Source organism: Synchiropus splendidus, chromosome 5 (genome assembly GCF_027744825.2).
Source record: "Synchiropus splendidus isolate RoL2022-P1 chromosome 5, RoL_Sspl_1.0, whole genome shotgun sequence".
Lineage (NCBI taxonomy): Eukaryota > Metazoa > Chordata > Actinopteri > Syngnathiformes > Callionymidae > Synchiropus > Synchiropus splendidus.
In genome coordinates, this window is record NC_071338.1 from 26,250,150 (window position 1) to 26,268,461 (window position 18,312).

Below are 18,312 nucleotides of genomic sequence, written 5' to 3' on the forward strand. Positions count from 1 at the left end.
TTAACACTGTGGGACTAATGTCATCTCATCTGCTGGGAGGCGTGTCTGAAGTTAGTGGAGCATCGGCTGGTTGGAGAGGCACAATTGTGGCTGATTATTTACTATGGAGCAAAAAAAAAAAAAAAATTTGCACACTGCGTTATGGGTTGATGAATTTTGCATACATCGGCGACTGGTTTACGCGCCGCAACTAGTCGCTGGATTTCAGAGTGTGCAAACTCAACTGACAACCTCAGGTGAGAGAAGACAACTTTGCACTTTGCCTTTGGGTTCGACTCCTTCCTCTCCACGACAGTGCCCTCCCAAAGTACTGGAACTCCTCCACTTAGGGATGGATGACAAAAAAACTACAATACCTCCTCACTAGCAAAATAGGAAACAATATTTATATGTAAAAACAATCATGTCTATTGTTGTTCGGACAACAAAACATCTGTCAAATAAATAAAATAACTTGCACTCAGTAAATGACACCAGTTGTTCTTTTTAATATAATACAAATATTTAGGGTATTTACAGTTGCAAAATGTCCTACAGTATCTCATGGTTTCTCCACAATGTTCATGTGAATCACATCATAAAGCTACAAACCTGAGACACTAAAAATCAAAGAGAGTTACAGCAGAGACAGGATCAGAAAAGCTCGCTACACAGTAGCAGTTAAAGACCAAGTACAAACCCATTGTATAGTTTCCAGTCAATGAAAATCTGACCTGCTGTATTTTACACAAAATATAGTAAATAATTGTCAACTCTTTCATTGCAAAATATCTGCCATCTGAGGCCACTTCAGTAGGCAAAATAAAAATGTTTAACATTTAAGATGTGATGCTCATCAGAGGACGCCGTGGTGCTCAGAATGAACAGCTTTTCCAAACCTCCTCAGGGCTTTTGTCCATTCGCACAAAGCAACATGTGCTCAATAAAAACGACCGCGCAACAGCGCGTTGTCCTCAGCAGCGTCGATCATAAAGAAGAGCCAAACAGCACGTTTGTGATGGACCACTTCTGTCCCGAGCATTTCTGCAGAGCCAGTTGGAATCCAAACTCATTGTCACTGCTCGCGACCAGCTCCAGGCATCTCTTTGATTTCCGGTTCTGAATGGATCCACCCTGAGAAGAAAAGTAGGATGGTTAGAGCGCTGTTGCAGAAACGTTTAGTCACACAATCGCCCCCGACACTTTCATATTCTCACCGCCGTGAATGGGAAAATCTGGTGGTTCACTCTTTAAAAATCATCAGTAACTCTCTGCAATGCCATTTCTTTTCAGGTCAAAGGTACAGCATTAATAGAAAATGTAACAAAAGCTTTTTCCATGTAAAACTTCTTTAAAAGTAGGCTTTCTGCTAGGATTTCAAACATGACTAAATGTCACACCGCAGCCTCCTTTCACTGTGACTCAGTTGACAGCCTGAAAAATGTCCTTCCATCCCTGGAAAAATGGATCATTAATAACTTTGTTGTTACGCACTGATCCAGCCAGCGGGCCCTGAGCGGGCCTGGGCAAAGTGTGGCCCTCATGAAGTCACTGTGAAACAGATCATTTACTACTATTTAAAATTTTTGTATTGGCTGTCTATTAAATAAAATAATAATAAATAAATAGAAACAATTGAGAAAAATGCTAGTTGACATTCAGTCATAGTTCTTTTACCTAGATATTGACCACTTAAATAGAAAATCAAACAGTGTTCGATCTTCTTACTTTGACTTGATTTATTTACAAATTTTTTTCAAGTTTTTGCATGAAGGGTTCATTCTGTTTTTCTGCTCACAATATATAAATTCCAAGCAAACGCTAAATCTGAGACAGTTTAGTTCATCTGGAAGGAAGTGAAATCACGATATCACCTCAAAAAAATAAAGAACTTCCCCAACCATTCTACTACTGATTTATAAATTCTTATATGTTTGCATCTCTGGTTTCACCTTCAACTTAATTTGTGCTCATGTACTTGATGTCATTTCGAGGCTTCTAAAATGTTCACTTTTTAGCTTCCTTGTTAATGCATTGCAGACCGCATTTCTTTCTGGTAAACAGTAAACTGTGCTTTCCAGGGTGTCCTTCACCTTGAGCTGGATAAGAGTGGCAGGTCATGTGACCTGAACAAACCACGGAAAACGGCTGGGAATTGTCGGTTGGCAGGTATCCAAATCTGTTTCATGTAACATCATTTTCCATATTATATCTCATATTATTTCACAACCAAAACTCAGACATAATTTTTCCAACCACAGCGTTTTAGGGGAAGGTGGTGTTAGAAAGTGTTCCACTCTGGATGGCCTTAATACCATTGATACCAAAAAAAGTTCCAGTCATAAGATATTGAGAGAAATAAAGGCCCACAGCGACACCATGTCCCCGTTTTCGCTCCCTCATATTGTCTAAAATCAATTATTCACAAGACAGGCAATATTTGAAGGATATGAGGATGAGAAATACAGAGCCTGCAGCAGGAGCAGACATTTTTTTTTTGCCTAAATGAAAGCAAGGTCCAACAATTTAGTCACTTTAAAGTGACATCTATCATTGGGATGTGAAAAGAAATCTTTACAGCATCAATATTCCAGCATGTGCTGATGAAACGTGGCAGGATTTTCTCATTAATGTGTCAGCACAGACAAAAAGAGTGATTGAAGAGCGAGACTTGAAGCGGCCCTGAGAGGAGCAGATGAAATTTGGTTGTATAGCGCGTCCAGATCGGAACAAGTTTGAGGGTAGTGAAGGGATTAAACCAGGTGATACAGACATGTGATGTGTCACGTGGCTCACAGTGGACATTCACTGAACGTTGCTTATGTGACCATGGCAACTGAACAAGAACAAAAATAAGATTAATAACACTCTAAAATCAGGAGCACACATTTGATTCAAGCTTCATCTGTATTAATAGTGCCGTCTGTTGCAGTGCATTATGGGATATGTAAGATGAGGAGACTTTTTCCATGGCAATCCTTTAACAATAGAAATTCAGTCTAATTCCTTGGTTCATCCTGATGCCTTTTTATTTACCTGAGCGGCTCCATAGCCAACTTACCTTACTTACAGTGCTGACATTAAAGTTTCAACTCGTGTCTCAGTGAGTGGAAGGTTGAGAATCTTTGTAGGATTTAGTGAGGAAAAAAAGCTCATGTCGAGTCGCTGCCAGTGGCTGCACATTATGCTCTTAATTATTTAAACCGTGTTGCCTGTGAAAGTGGATAGTGTCAAGCGCAAATGGGAAAAGGTTGCCAGGATGCCACAGCAGTTTGTAGAGCGTCACAACGCATCAATTTTCGATGCAAACATGTCACGGCTGGCATTCAAATGTTGGGCTCTCCAGCGCCGACCTGTTTATGTTCAGTGTTCTTTAAGCCTTTGAAATTCAAGACGCTTATCCTGCGCCGTTTCATTGAGGAGATTTAATTAGACGGTGAGGATGTGTGAAGCTCTGCCACATGCTCCTCAGATGTTTCACGCCGCGGGTGTTACTGAGCGTCACCTCGACGTGTGTGCGATGGCGTTAATATTTCCAGTGAAACTGATTGGATTTTTTAAATAGCGCATATGTTACCTCATTGTCACTGTCGCTAAATATGATCCAGATAAGCTCAATATGATCCATACGATCCCATGAATATGATCCAGATAAGCACTCCAGTGATGGTTCCGTCCTCCCATTGGATCCATCTCCTTCCTTCCCAGCTTTCTACATTCTTAGATTAACTTGTTCTAGAAGGTGTTCATCTCAGAGTGGACCCATAATGTGTCAATTGCTATTTTAGTCACACTTGATGTGCCACGCATGATCCACACCGCCCCTGCCTGCCCCGCTGACGGGAAGGAAAGTGCTCCATTGAAACACCTATACGCATGTGTCAACATGCTACGCTGAAGGCTGCCTTTTTCGTCTGCATTAGACACAAAGGTCCACAAAAACATCCTACTGTTGAATCTTGTGTGTTGCCTTTGCTTCCCCGTAGATCAACCATATTATTGAGGAATATGAAATAACAGTGGTCTTAAATAAACTATAACATATCTAGCGCTGAAGTGGAGAATCAGCTTTCTTCTCTGGCTCCATCCCCACAATGTTCTGCAGGAAGTGGTGGTCACCACTCATCACTTAAGGCCCAATGTAAAGTCAGAGACAGCACCAGCTGAACTACCAACAACCATCACCCACCCCACCCAAAACTAGCCACAGTCTCTGATGTCACAGTGAATTTGAATCTTAAAATGATCAGAATTCAAAGGCCGTCTCACTTGCACTGGTTCACAAGAAATGTTTTACATGCACTCCCACACCTTATCATACCTACTCAGAAGTGCCGATCCTGGTCTGGGCCTTTTGCAGACCAGCCTTGATTTCCATGAGTTTCTGAACTCTACTCACTTTTTTCTCCAATGTTTGAGAAACTCCTCGTCCTACGTGACTTTAACATTCATGCCTGCTCATTTCAAAGTCACCAGCCAAAAACCTTTTTTTGCAATTGAATACAGAGAGAGGAAGACCGATTGAAACAGTTGTTGTGATTACTCTGTTACAGCATGAGACCAGTGTCCTCACCTGAGTGAAGAGCCAGTGCAGCTTCATGCGTTTGGCGGCGGCGTAGCCACACTCGATGAGGCGAGGTCGGCTGTTCACATCCACCAGGCACTTGTTGTCGTCGTCATCTATCGTGGGACTGAGGAGACCAACGTGGATCTGATGGGTCCGTGTGTAGTACACATTCTGAAACCACCAACATCAGACACTCATCTCTGGACCCCAGTCACGCGCAGCTTCTTCATATGGATGATCAGAATGTTCACTTAGGTAACGTAAAGTCCCTATGATACACACTACATTTAAGTAGAAAAAAACCTCAAATATGTTGGTGTTTTAGTGCACAAGCAATTGTCATTTTTATTTTTAATTTTTTAAATCATTATCTAGAAAATGTCTTTACAAAAAGAGAAAAAATAATGTCTTTTGTAAATGGATAAATAAATATATGGTAACACTTTTGATTGAGGAGCATGTTAACTCTCAATAAATAAATAACTTGCTTACTAGTTGTCAGTAATCTGAGATTATGATGTTGTTTAGTGTGTTTTTGAGACCAATCCTGGGTAAAATGAACTCAGGCATAACAAGATGCTAATAAGTACTTTATAATGATTCACTCCAGGCCGATAAGATGGTACTACGCGTACAAAGTATTGCAATATATGTTCACAAATCTTAAGACGAAATAAATGAAAAAATCAGCAGTTCTTGAATTTAAAAATATTCTGGTAAATTGTTATTGTGAGGTAGAGAATTGTACAAACATCCGATTTGCAACATAAATGAATGTCACCTGAGCCTCATGAATACGGATGCATAACTCATAAAGGTGACAAAAGAGGAACCATTCAGGTAAACACTGGCTGCATTGAAAAAGGCTGCGATTTAAACGCAATGTTTTCTGAATGGTCAGCAACCGTACTAGCTTTCCATATAATAACAACAATCTAAGCATGTGCTGATACCAAACACCTTCTGCTGTTGCCAGCACACTGTCACACCATTTCTCTATTTGTGCTTCTTCTGTTCGTCTCTGTGTAATCTGTTGGTGCAGAACTGCCTGTGTGCTGACAGTAGTCTTGTAAAATCCACCACGTGTCACATAGTGAGCTTTGTATTCCCTGTTCTTTCATGTTCCTCTGTGAAATTCCTTTTAACCCATTTCTAAAATGAGACAAGACATGTTTTTTTTTTTCAACTGCACCATTGATGAAAAGGAGCTGCCACTTATAGTCAGACGTTCCGAATCCGAACATTCGATACAGCTGCCCAGAAACAAAACAGGAGCTGTTCTCTGCTGGAACATAAAAGTGGAATGCTCTCTCCGTGTCTTGTATGACGTGCTGTGAACATTATAAATGTTTTAAAAGCTTTTCTCGTAGTAACACCATGAACACGCAGGCAGGAGTGTGTCTGTGTAGATCTTTGGTGTGGGTCTAGTACTCAGCTGTGGGAGAAATTGTGCGCAAATATAAAATATAATTTGCATAAAATATGGACTGTTAAAACATAGGTTGTGTAGAGCATCTGAAGCAAAGTTATAAACAAAACTAGTCATGTGCAGATCCTTCATAATGATCAACAGACTGCAGCCAATCTCTTCACTTTTTTGTGTCTTTCTGTCATATTTGTTGCAGACATAGTATATATTATTCTAGTACTCCTGGATGATTTACTTTATTCAAGGGCAATTCTATGACTGCCGGACGCTGGTTTTGTATGCATCAACACATTGGACAATTTCAAAACAAAGTAGAATTTATTTTTAAATAAGTTTGAGTGAACAATTCGTCCATCCTCTGTGTCTCAGAAATAAAACTACCACCATCAGCGACACTTTCAACTCTCAAAGGATACTTCAGCGAAAGATGGAAGTGGAAGAAGACAGCAGTGTATTATGTCTCGAGGTGTGATATTACATGGAACATGACAGGCCAAAGAGAGGGTGGGAGCTCACCTGAGGGGTCATGCCGTGACAGAGATACAGGATCGGGACATTATCGTTCTCCGGTCCCTGGTCCAGACAGAGATCATTCTTCAAAGAGTTTTTCAGCTGCGAAGGAGAGATAAATAACATGTTTTAACAATATTTATGTGAAGTTCAGCACTGAATATAATTCATAAAAAATGCCCTGGGGTCAATAGAATGGAAGTGAAGTGTTCTCAGAAGTTTTCCAGTAACATCAAAATGTTCTGCTCATTTGAAACCTTTCAGTTCTATTTTGTTTAACTGCATCAAGGACGTCACAATATGTGCCAGGCGTTTTGTTGGCACCAGCCTGCTGATGTACGCGACTAACAGGAAGTTGAAGCCAATAAACCCCATAAATCAAAAATGTTAAAACAGCAACACGACAAAATGAAGCTTATTAGTGTCAATCAAAGTTGACGTGACACATTTTAAACGAAACACCATCAGGCAGTAGCGGAGAATAATATAAGACTTTTGAAAAAGACTGGCAGTGTTTTCGACCTGGCTGTCATGTTCACAACATTGAAAAAGCTTCCTAACTATCAAACTGATGCCTGGATGACAGAATGGAGCCTTGAAGCAACATTTCTTACGTTATCTGCTCACAAATGTTCATACATTCTGGGTCACAAATGAACACTGAGGATGCTGTTTTCCAAGACGTCAAGCTTAGATGCGGATCTGTCAAGTGAACTTCAAATAATCTGCTTCACTTCCCGGAAGCCTCCCCTTTGTCTGAGGCAACTTTAGCCGCCGGGAGCGTGGACAGATTTGCTTCTTCTTTTGCTGGATTCAGGTCAATCCAAGATGTTCATTTTAGCCATCGAGAGCTTGCTCAAAAACGTCTGAACTCTTGAACCAGCCGTGCCAGGACTCAACTCATTTGGGACTCTCCTTTTCAAATACTGAATATACTTTGGACTTGAATGTTTTGCTGCGCGATACTGTCAGGTGTGCCGTGAGAAATGATCCAGTTTAACCCAATTTGTCCAGAGATAGAGGTGGGTGATATGATGACAATAAATCATGAACCATGAGAATATGTTGAAGTTACCAAGGTGAGGAGAGCACATGGAGTCACTCACATTCTTTCTATGGACTACAGATCTATGCTGATGCATTGATTCGTCCATCAGTCGCAATACGGCTGCACTACTCTTCCCACACTCGAACAGCAAAGAAGGCGGTCAAATGCGTAACTTCCAAGTTGTTTTTAAACCTGATGCGTCGCCAACTTGACCACACATTTTGACAACAGAATGATGGAGTGTTCCCTGTCTGCACTGCAGAGCTCACAGCTAATGTGACGTCTCACTTCAAATCTCTTAAGATACCATCAAAGTTGGATAGAAACTAAATACAGAACCAAGTAAATGTGCCCCAAATTGTGACGAGAGAAAGAATGAATGTTGTTATGAAGCTGAGGCAAAGAATGCTAAAAGATTTCTCTGTTAATACCCTGTGATCGTGATAAAATCTAAAGAGTTATAATAATATAATAAAGGACCTTTGACTAAGCACATTTTGGCCAAGGTTTCTTTGGTGCCGTGCCTTGGGAGTCTTTCAATGACCAAAGTGTGCTGTGACTTTAAAAAGGTTTAAAGACCTTCATTTCATCAATGCTAAATATTGTACTCCTTGTGTTCTTTTCTCATTCTGCCCTGGGGTTTTGTACAATATTCAAGTTCACAATATTTTAAGTCAAGACAATTTCAATTAAAACGTTCACTTTGTCACTTTAGAAAATGTGAGTCCCATTTGAATGTGACCTCTTGTCTGTGACTTTAAAGGGATCAAGACGAATTTAGACTCCCACATACTCATGATTCATTGATATACCTCCCATCTCCATTTGGGGCAGTCAAGTGTCTTTAGCAAGAACATGTCAAGACCAGAGATCTGAAGCAAATTGTGCCGTTGAATTTCAGGGACTAGTTTTGGTCTAGTTTGGGACTAGTTTTTAGTCCAATCTGAACGTCTCCTTCCCGGATAAAGCTCTGTCGGGAGGCATCCTAAAATGTTCTCTAGGTAAATATTATCTGCTCTCTCTGTCGCCGACTACCTCGAGTTCGACTCAGCTGAAAAACTGAAGAAAACCACACTAAAAGCCTCTTCAGCTGAGGGAAAATATAAGTAGCTTCAATCTGAATGACTCTGTCTTGTCAATTTTCAGGTTCTGTCCAATAATCTCGATTAGTCACAAACCAAAAGTCTAATCGCATTAAGACAACCAAAGGTGGTGCATCATTTCCAGTCCAGAAGAAGTGGTTAGCCTTGAGTTTAAAGACAGAAATAGGATTCTGGGACTGGGAATAAATTTGTGCTTCATAAAAATGCAAATCGAAGCATTACGCCTGACGGACATGAGTCAGAGTCGGGCGGTTATTCGTGCGCCTCATGACAAAGGTCTGCCTGATTGCCAGATACAAACGGTGCCGTGGGGAGCAGCAGCAATACTGTTTTTTAGGAGAAGTGAATTAGGTAAAGAGATGAAAAGAACATGTGCAGGCATGCTTCAGCCCTCCAACGGCTCCAGAGACTTCAGTCGGCTAATCACTGAATCCACAGGCATCTCATGGTTCTACCAGGCTACGTACGCCGAGTTTAATTGTTTTTGGAGAACAATCGTAGCATGAATATTGAACAGGGAGGCTGGGTGACTCCGATCTTTGGAGTCTCTGTCACCAACCAAAGCACCACCGTGTCGGAAAACATCTAATATTGGTTGAATAAACAAGAACTGGGACTTTTAGAAAGAGGAGAGGCAGAATTCACACACTGCGTTCCTTTCTTTATTCTCAGCTTTTCACAGCTACAAAGAATTTTTGTTCCTTTTTTCTAAAATATGTTTGGTGGTTCATTAAACCTCAAACCGCAAATGCAATGAAGGTGTGAAATAAAGATGATGCTCAGTCAGCAGCTACAGTTATCGACACTTCGTAACAGGATTCTTAACTGGTGGGTCGGGTTTAAGAATGTTTTGAGAATCGTGGTCTGGAAAACCGTCAAATATTTACATGCCTGAAAGGAAACCAAACTTTGTTGTTGAGATCATCTTTTTTCACAGACTGTTGGTCGCAAAGAAGAAGGTAAAATGCTCATCTTTAAACCGATTTTCACTTGACAATATTCAACATGGACACATTTTGAAATCAGATTATTCGACGTGCTGAACTGCTTCAAGACCAATGATTACTACCTCTCTTTCCGAATACGATAAACTAGGAAAGCTCCGATCATGATCAGCCGATATCCACGTGATCGGTGAATGCCGATGTCACGTAAAAAGGCTTCAACAAAACAAAATAAATGTACTTTTAAAGAACATGCCCTTGACAGAGCACTGAGTTTCCGGGGCTCAGAACATGAAAGTGAGAACACTGGTTCCTCAGCAAAAGGCTGTTAGCGCAGCTAACGCTTAGCGACACCCACCTGTCCGAGTGTGACATTTGCAATGCTAAACAAATTGCCCCCCAAAATTCAAATTCCCCTCTCAAATAATTATTAATATGAATTATTTTGTTGTGGGAACTTTCATAAACCCAGCACTCTCTCTCTCAGACCCATGCTACAGTACTAGCGGGCCAGTTTGATAATATTTCACAGACATAGCTAAGTCTGCCCTTTTGAAAGAATAGTTGCTGCATTCTGCAAGGCTGTTTTTCTTCCTTGAAGAGGTATTTAAAAACATATGTCCAAGGTCAAATGATTTAATGGTTCACATCATTTTGATTACAAATTCATAGTCTATCCATGTGATCAGTATCAGTGATCGGCAGAAAAAAATGCAGCATCCCCACTTCAAACATTCAGAAATGATGAGGAATAAAAGCTAGTATTTCAGTTGGTAGGATAATGGCTCATTTAATACTGACTTTAATGGCCAGTACCACAGTAGGATAATGAGGTCTACAGCTTAGAAAGTGAATATAAAGCTGCTCATCGTCCACGCGTCAAAGAGGAGCTGCAACATTGCAGTCTTTATGGCACTGTCTATTAGAGGCATGTGAGCGATGAGAGGTGGGAGGACTGGAGATATAAAGCAGCTGGAGAACAACTGGTGAAACACTGCCAGCATGTCTCTCGGTAACCGAGGCTCTTCGAACTGACTTCAAAGCTCCCAGGCAGGATGTTGTATCTCCATTTGAGGTAAACCTCGTCTTATCCCAGCGGCTTGCTCCGCTGACAAACTTTAGAAAGGGAAAGTTGAAGGAAACAAACCACATGTGTGTGTGTCCACGACAGCCGGCATCGGCTTTTAAGCAGCCGAGATTAAAAAGGTCTCTTTTGACAAAGTCGAGCTCAGTTTTTGAATTCCACCAACTTCCTTCAGAGAGGGAAGGAGATGTGAAGGCTTACCACTCCGTACGCGATGGTCTCGCTGTACATCCTCATCTCCGGATAGATGTTGACCAGATACCATCGAAAGGTTTTACACTGCAGCCGCTTCCTCAAAGCTTTTCTCTCAGAGATGTCGCCAATGTCGATCCCCGAATCCTAAGTCAGACACACACAATGTAACAATTGATTAGCTCAGTTTATGGAGAGGTGAATCAGATGCTGGACCACTGAGACGCAGAAGTGGTGCAGTCATTTGTTCGCTCCTTTAATGGCCTCAATAGAGTTTTGATTTTTTTTTTTTTCTCCACCGGACAGAAGAAGCCGCCTTTGTTCGACCGCCTCATGGGCTTCCCGTTGTGCTTCGATTTATTTGTCCACTGCATGCAAACCTTCCCTCTGCAGAGCGTTCAGGTAAAAAAAAAAAACCTATCTGCTGAGGAGGGTGATGTGCAATCATACGGAATGCTGACCCACTAATGATTTGTTAAAAGTAAATGAACACTGGCAAATTCTGCGGTGAAGTTTCCTCCCTGGGCTGAATTTTATGCTTCATGACTGCAAATTCAAAAGCGTCTCATCGGTGATTGAACGAAGCGCCTGCAGATGTTCGACTATTCATAAAGTGGATTTATGCATTCAAGACGATTAAGTGCAGGAAGAAAAAGAGTCAGCAAACAAACATTTGACTTCGCCTCAAAGGGACGCTGCACTTAACATGACAAAGATTATGTCACGTCACCAACTATATATATATATATATATATATATATATATATATATATATATATATATATATATATATATATATATGGTTCAGTTGATGCACAGTACCGCAGCATTTCTAGGGTTGTTTTTAAAGGTTTTTCTGTCTCACCAATTACTTTGGGCCTGTTCCTTAACCCGCCTCCAAATCTCACCTCTCACCGTCAGCGACCTTGCTGTGGCGACCAGAGGTGGAGACTCCAACATAAATTGAAAGCTAAATGGAAGCTTTCACCTTGAAGCTCATGTTGCTTTTTTTTTTTTTTAAACACTTCTTTCAGTTGGTGCTGAACCTGATCTGACTTTATTCCTCACTTTTCAATTAACCTGACATTGAGCCCGAGACATTTGAGCTCCATCAGCCCATTAATAATGTATTTGTGTTGTTAAAAGTGTCATGTGGTTTTTACAAGATTACATTGGTCTGGAGTGGAAAATGAGTCGGTGTCTGCAGTTAAAGACCATTGTGTGTTTCATCTCATTATTCTTGCATATAAGTCAACCAACACACATCCCAGAAGTGATTCATTTGTCAGTAATAGGAGCCTCCACAAAGTGCAGCGAGTGAAGGGCGCCATGTGGAGGCGTCTTCCTTCTGAGCTCTCTGCTTCATATAGCAAGTGCATTCTTCCCTTCTTCTAGTTGCATGGTTTCGTTGTCTAAAAATACAGTGTGATCCTGACTAATCTTTGAGCCAAAACTTAATTTTATTGCTTCAGTTTTGATATCAGAATTTATATTCTTTATAATTGATGTTACAACAGATATGATGTTAGCTAGTTCTTATATTGGTTTGTTACTAGTATGACAAAGTAAGACCCTTGGTGAGGACCTTGTTTTTCAAACAGTCAGCAGCTATTGATCAATAAATAAATAGGAATCATCAGCAGAAATCAAAACTTCAAACACACCCACTGTACAATTATGACAGGCTCATCCAGTTCCAATTGAACCACCACACAATAGTAGTGGCGCAACAAAATGGTAGCCTCACAAAACAGTCCAATACACTGTAGAATACAAGGAGCTCAATACAAGATAAGAAACATGAAATAAATAAATAAAAAAAATCTGTAAACACAGATAACAAATTTGACGTAAAACAATTTCACTGCAAAAGATTAAGCACAGCGTTTTGCTCTACAGCATAAATAAAAGTAACCAGTAAAATGTCTTCAAACACATCAGTCATGCGACAGATACTATCTTGATCTATGATATATGATGATTGTTTCAGCAGATCTTTGCAAAATGGTCATAAAGTCAAATTTAAAGTTAGACGTTCAATATATGTAAATTAGAAACTAAACATTAAAGTAACTCTCAACTGGGGCTGAATGATATGGACAGTATTTCACATCTCGATATTGCGTGCCAGATTATCTCGATATCAAGACGATATAGGCTGTTTCTCTCAAAGCACTCTTTCTGAAGTGGTCAGGTGATGGAACTAGTTTGTTGTGCTGCTTTGCTTCAACTACATTTTGGCGAAGCACAACCTGTACAACACCTCACTCTGCTCTGCGTCCTCATTTTTTAGTTAAAAATAATCTTTAAAAAAACTCCTGCTATTGCAGGACGAGCCAGAAAAGATTTGATATACTTTTAATGATGTTAATATTGTGAATGCTTTGAATTTTTCACATCGCGATATAGATGCGCTAAAACTATTTCATTGCACTCTACTCTGAACTCGTATCTAATGGGAATAATTCCTATTTAATGTGGAGAAATTGAAATAAAATGTCAATTAAAGTTAACTTCAAAGAAAAATTGAATCATTTCTGGAGTTCAACAGAATAATTTACATGAAAAAAAAAGGGAGGGAGACATTTCTTCCACTCAGGTTTGTCAAACTACAGGCACCGGCTAAAGTGCTCAGACCACTGAGATTATTGGACAATTGCCGGGTGCATCACTAAAAACATAACTTAGTCACAACTGTTTTCAAAAATGAAAAGGTACTTGAAATTCTGAAGAAAAGAAAAAGCTAAACGCCACATCAATACAGACCTGGAAGTAAGAAGGCTGGAACATTGCGTGTTTGCAGCAGGGGTGTCAACGATAAAATAGTTAGCTGAGCAAAATCAATTGAGCAGATATACGTTTTATTTTATGTCGCACCACAAAATGTTGTTCAAACTTAAAGACCCCATGGAGGTATCCACAGATGATGACTCACCTCTGGAGGGATATTCCACGCCATGTAGACGTGGCTCTTAAATTCATCCATCCACACCTCCGCCACCCTGAGTGCGTTTCGCCGCACATGTGAGGTCAGGTCGTCCGTGTATGGTTTATGAGCGCGTTCGATGTGGGCGATTCGAGCACACGGCAGCACCTCCACGCTGCCGCCACATTGCCACACCTGAAACCACACAGAGAAACATAGTTGCTGAGGGGCAAGCAAGATGTCCGCAGGGGTGTGAGGGTTGCTTTCCGCTCGGTGCAGGTCTACCTGCCTCCAGAGCAACGACCGATCGCTTCATCTTGCTGACGTCACCTTCTCTCTTTATCTGCCTCAGCTCTTTTCATTCGTGCTAAGCCTGTCCTTCCCCTTTCTTATCGTAACTCAGTAATAACCATGAATAAAGGCGTTTTGACCTCTGGCTGTAGCCGGGCTTTGAGTTCTCTCGCGATTTAACTACTACTCTAATTCACCACTCTATATCAAGTCATTCCCTTGGAGATACGTAGAGAGCCGCTCACTAATACACGCACATTAGCGACGTGTTTCAGTCAACGGAAAACAGACAACATGTTTTGTCTTTATGGGCCAAACATCCATACAGTCTCTTTCCCCGGCTGTGCTCAGCAGTGGGCCATTATGGCATCATTTGTCGGAGGATGTCAAGGAGCAGAGCTTTTTTTTCTTCTGTCACCTCAGCTTGTATCCTTGACCAGACAGAAGCTGCTGCCACGATTAATAAATGTGTCCCTGAGGAGAAATCCAAACTTCAAGTGAAGCTATCTTTAAAGTCCAAATGTATTTAAGACTGCAGTTCATTTAAATAAAAGGAATCAGATCACTCACTGACTCAAGTTTTAATTAATTAGATAATAAATACTTCAGTTTTAATTTCAATCAAGATAGAAGGTGGAGAGGAAGGTCAAGATTTATGGAGGTGGTGAAGGAAGTTTGTAAGTTTGAGAGAAGAGGAAGCAGAGGACAGGGTGAGATGGAGGAAGATGATCAGCTGTGGCGACTCCTGAGGTGAGAAGCCCAAAGGAAAAGAAGACAATATTGAAAATATGTTTGAATGAACACGACAAATAATAGACATTTGATTCAATGCAAAAGGGAGCTAAAATTGTGACATTTGTTTTGTTAGTTTGGTAGTTCGCTGAGCTTTGTGCAATGTGTCGTTTTTGGTTCGTACGGCGACCGAGTGGTCATCACTCTCATTTGGAGCAAGAAGGTTGCGGGTTGAATTCCATGATCTATCTGCCTGGAGTTTCCCAGTGTTCTCCCCGTGTGCCTCCATGGGTTTTCTCAGGTTTCCTCCCAAAGACACGCTCACACGGTCAATTGGACACTCCAAAATTGCCCACAGGTGTGAGTTTAGACAGTTCCTGCCTCTCAGCCAGTGACCACAGACATAGGCTCCAGCCATCCCTGTTTCAATTTGTCGGATGGATGATGACAATGGTTGAACGTGGGAAAAGCGATGAAACATTAGCCACAGAAATATATATAAAATCAACAGAGTGAGGAACCAATTATGTGGGCCTCTTCTGCGCGTATAATTGCAGCGTAAAATCTTGTAACACAAAGATGGAGCGATTATGATCAGCCATGATTCAGGCAGACGGTGTCTCGACAACCACTTAAACCTCCTGTTTTTTAGAAATTCTCCGGGAACTCCTGCTGTGCCAGCATGAATAAGAAAGAAGCTGTCACACTGAGCTGTGATATCGGATCGCAGCGCCGGAGCAGACATCCTGCATTTAAATGAAGAATATCATTTACTTGAACAAACCTGATGCAGAAGAGCAGACAAAGAACCAGGCTCCGGTAGGAATCATTAACACGAATAAACCTCTTGGAATTCAAATGGGGATGAAGACACCATGACGCAGGAACAAAGTCAAAAATGACTTTGACTTGCAAAACAACACCTGTTGAAAACAGGGTCTGTTGAGAGATTAAAACAATCTCTTGTATGGGTTAAATTTGCTCTGGCAACTTCTTCACCTCAGATCCACCTTGAGCGAGGCGATATGACTTCAAATCAATATCACAATAAACTGACCTGCACAATAAATCCCCATTTCAGTGCTGTGTATAGTGGAAAACCTGGTTTACTGAACATATGATGGTGTGGTACAAGAGGTGCACCACACTATCGGACTTCAACCTCCAAGCTTGGTCTCAGTTGACGCATTCATCCCAATATCATATTGGTTTATTAGTTAGAAAGAGTATTATCGACTCTTTATAGATACACAAAGCTGTTTATGTGTCATAGCTAGGTGCAATAGCACCTGACAGTAAAGTTATGGAGTCTAATTCCAATGTTGCAGGAACAACTGCATGTCAACAAAAGCCAGTGATACCCTTTTCATTTACAGACAGGAAACAGCAGAGCCCACATGTTCCAGCTCACCGTTGATGTCTGGCATAAAATACATATGAAGATATTTAGTTTCGTTCAGAACACACAACGCGTTGCTTTCCCAGTGACGTCACTATTCAGCAACAATAACATATTAACAGCAAGCTTTACTTTGCATATTCAGTGCAGGCGAACAAATTATATATATATTAAACGCTTTCAAAACACTTCACATGTCGTATCCAAGAACGTAGTGAATGTATTCGCTCACACTTTAATGTGAATATACATTGCTATTTGTTTGTGTGTTCAATACACATCTTGTTGTAAACAGCTTTCCAAAAACACACTGTCGCTGAATAGAGGCGTCGCTGGACATGCAAAGCGCAGTGGCCAACTTCTCAATGTTTTATTTACGATGCGGTGTATAATTTTATCCCAAAAAATAATTTGCCTACATCGGTCCTCAGGCTGGCTGCGGCTGTTGTTCAGCGACAAGCATGTAACAAGGTATGTGACTGGCCGGTGTTTCGGCACTGCTGTGTAGGGAGAGCCCAAAAGTGAAGTTGATCACTGTCGCAAGAAAAAGGGGTGAATGATATGGTAAACTTTGTGATGATAATATCTTGAATGTTCCTCTGTACCCTGTATTAAAGAGAAATGCACTTTGCCAGCAGAACACAGTCAGAACAGACGAGAAACTTTTATTCTTGTTTTGATTAAAATATTGAATTTACTGACATGCACAAAATGATGTCAGTGATCATAGTAACTGTTTGGTAACAGAAAAAAAAAAGGTCTATCGTCCAGTCTGCTGCTGATGGTCAGGTTTACATGAAGCTCCTGGTCTGTCATCACTAAAACAACTGTTCACACCTCCTTCCTAATTCACTTGAGAAGATTTAATTAACTAATGAATGCGTATTTTATTGACTCAGCTAACTGCAAGTGTCATAAAAACCTTTTGAAACACCATCAAATATTCAGGCGAGTAAATGAATATGTGCAGGAAGAGTTACGCTTCCAATGTAATGCCTGCTCGTGTACGCACACGAAAAACACAAGATTTTTAATAAACAAATGATGTCACATCATGTCATATCCACCTGATTGTTCTGTGCATAATAAATAAAATTTGTATCCATATGTCACATTGCAGCTAGTTTGTGTCGTCAGGTGATTCAAAAGTCGACATGAGGCGTCAACAGAGAAGACTCTTCTGCTCTTTAAGAGACATCCAGTTGCAGCAGCCAATAAGATTTAGAGTCTGTGACACCAAGGTTAGCAGCAATGTATAACATAAATAATAGGTGCACAGAGACGGTAGGGATGAGTGCCTTCAGTCACTGACGCTCAAACGGCATGTTTTGCTCTTGCATATTCTCAAAAATGTTGGTATCTTGGTCAAACTTAACTTGAAAGAGCTACTTTCATTTTCATGTTTCGACAGCCCCTGTGATTTTAGTATTAAATAGTATTAAAGTGACATGTCAGTACAATTTTGTATGGATCCCAGGGCCTCTAACTGATCACTGATCAAAGTAGCGGCGACGCTTCGGCTGAGCCCATCTCTTCTCCGTTGGTTCACCAAACTAAGTCAGATTATCAGAAAAAACGTGAGAGCTGGCGTTTCCAAAACGCCTACAACACTCGATAGTGACAAAGACAGACCACGGACCCAATGATGCCAGCGTTTGTCTTATGTATGTAAAGTGTAACATCATGGAGTGCAGTTCTTAGGGACGGGAATCACTACTCACTTCATTGTCAGAGGGCGCTTCATAGTGGAGGGCACTCAGAACCAAGGGCCTTCATCTTCCCACTTGGTTTTAAGTCATCTCCACAGCCCCCTCAGTTTGAAGGGATTTAAAGTGAATGAATGGCGAGTGCCCTTGGTCTAAGGAGCACTGGAACACATTACACTCACACGTGAACGTGCAACACCCGGTGTTAAGGCTAGAAATGAGTGCTTGGGCGAGAATTGGGACATGCCCAAAATGTCTTTATTTTGCCTATCTTGAACTTAAAACTCTGTTCCTGCAAAGTCAGATCTACAGTGGAGGCTCCGTCAGCTTCAACCTGAGATGACTTGTCTCGCTGCTATCGTCATCATTTGCTGTGGAGACGAGCAATCTTTAAGCATCTGT

General features: G+C 40.9%; 1 protein-coding gene across 1 annotated transcript in view; it reads right to left on the reverse strand.

Annotated features, from left to right (window-relative positions):
- Positions 1-468: 468 nt before the first annotated feature.
- The window catches only part of galnt18b (UDP-N-acetyl-alpha-D-galactosamine:polypeptide N-acetylgalactosaminyltransferase 18b), a 69,517-nt gene continuing 51,673 nt past the window's right edge, over positions 469-18,312 (reverse strand). The window contains exons 7-11 of the mRNA XM_053865283.1: positions 13,792-13,977; positions 10,866-11,003; positions 6,492-6,587; positions 4,553-4,717; positions 469-1,113 (exon numbers count right to left, since the gene is read on the reverse strand). Of these exons, the coding sequence (XP_053721258.1) occupies positions 967-1,113; positions 4,553-4,717; positions 6,492-6,587; positions 10,866-11,003; positions 13,792-13,977 (732 nt within the window). The 3' untranslated portion in view covers positions 469-966. The remainder of the gene's footprint in view (positions 1,114-4,552; positions 4,718-6,491; positions 6,588-10,865; positions 11,004-13,791; positions 13,978-18,312) is intronic.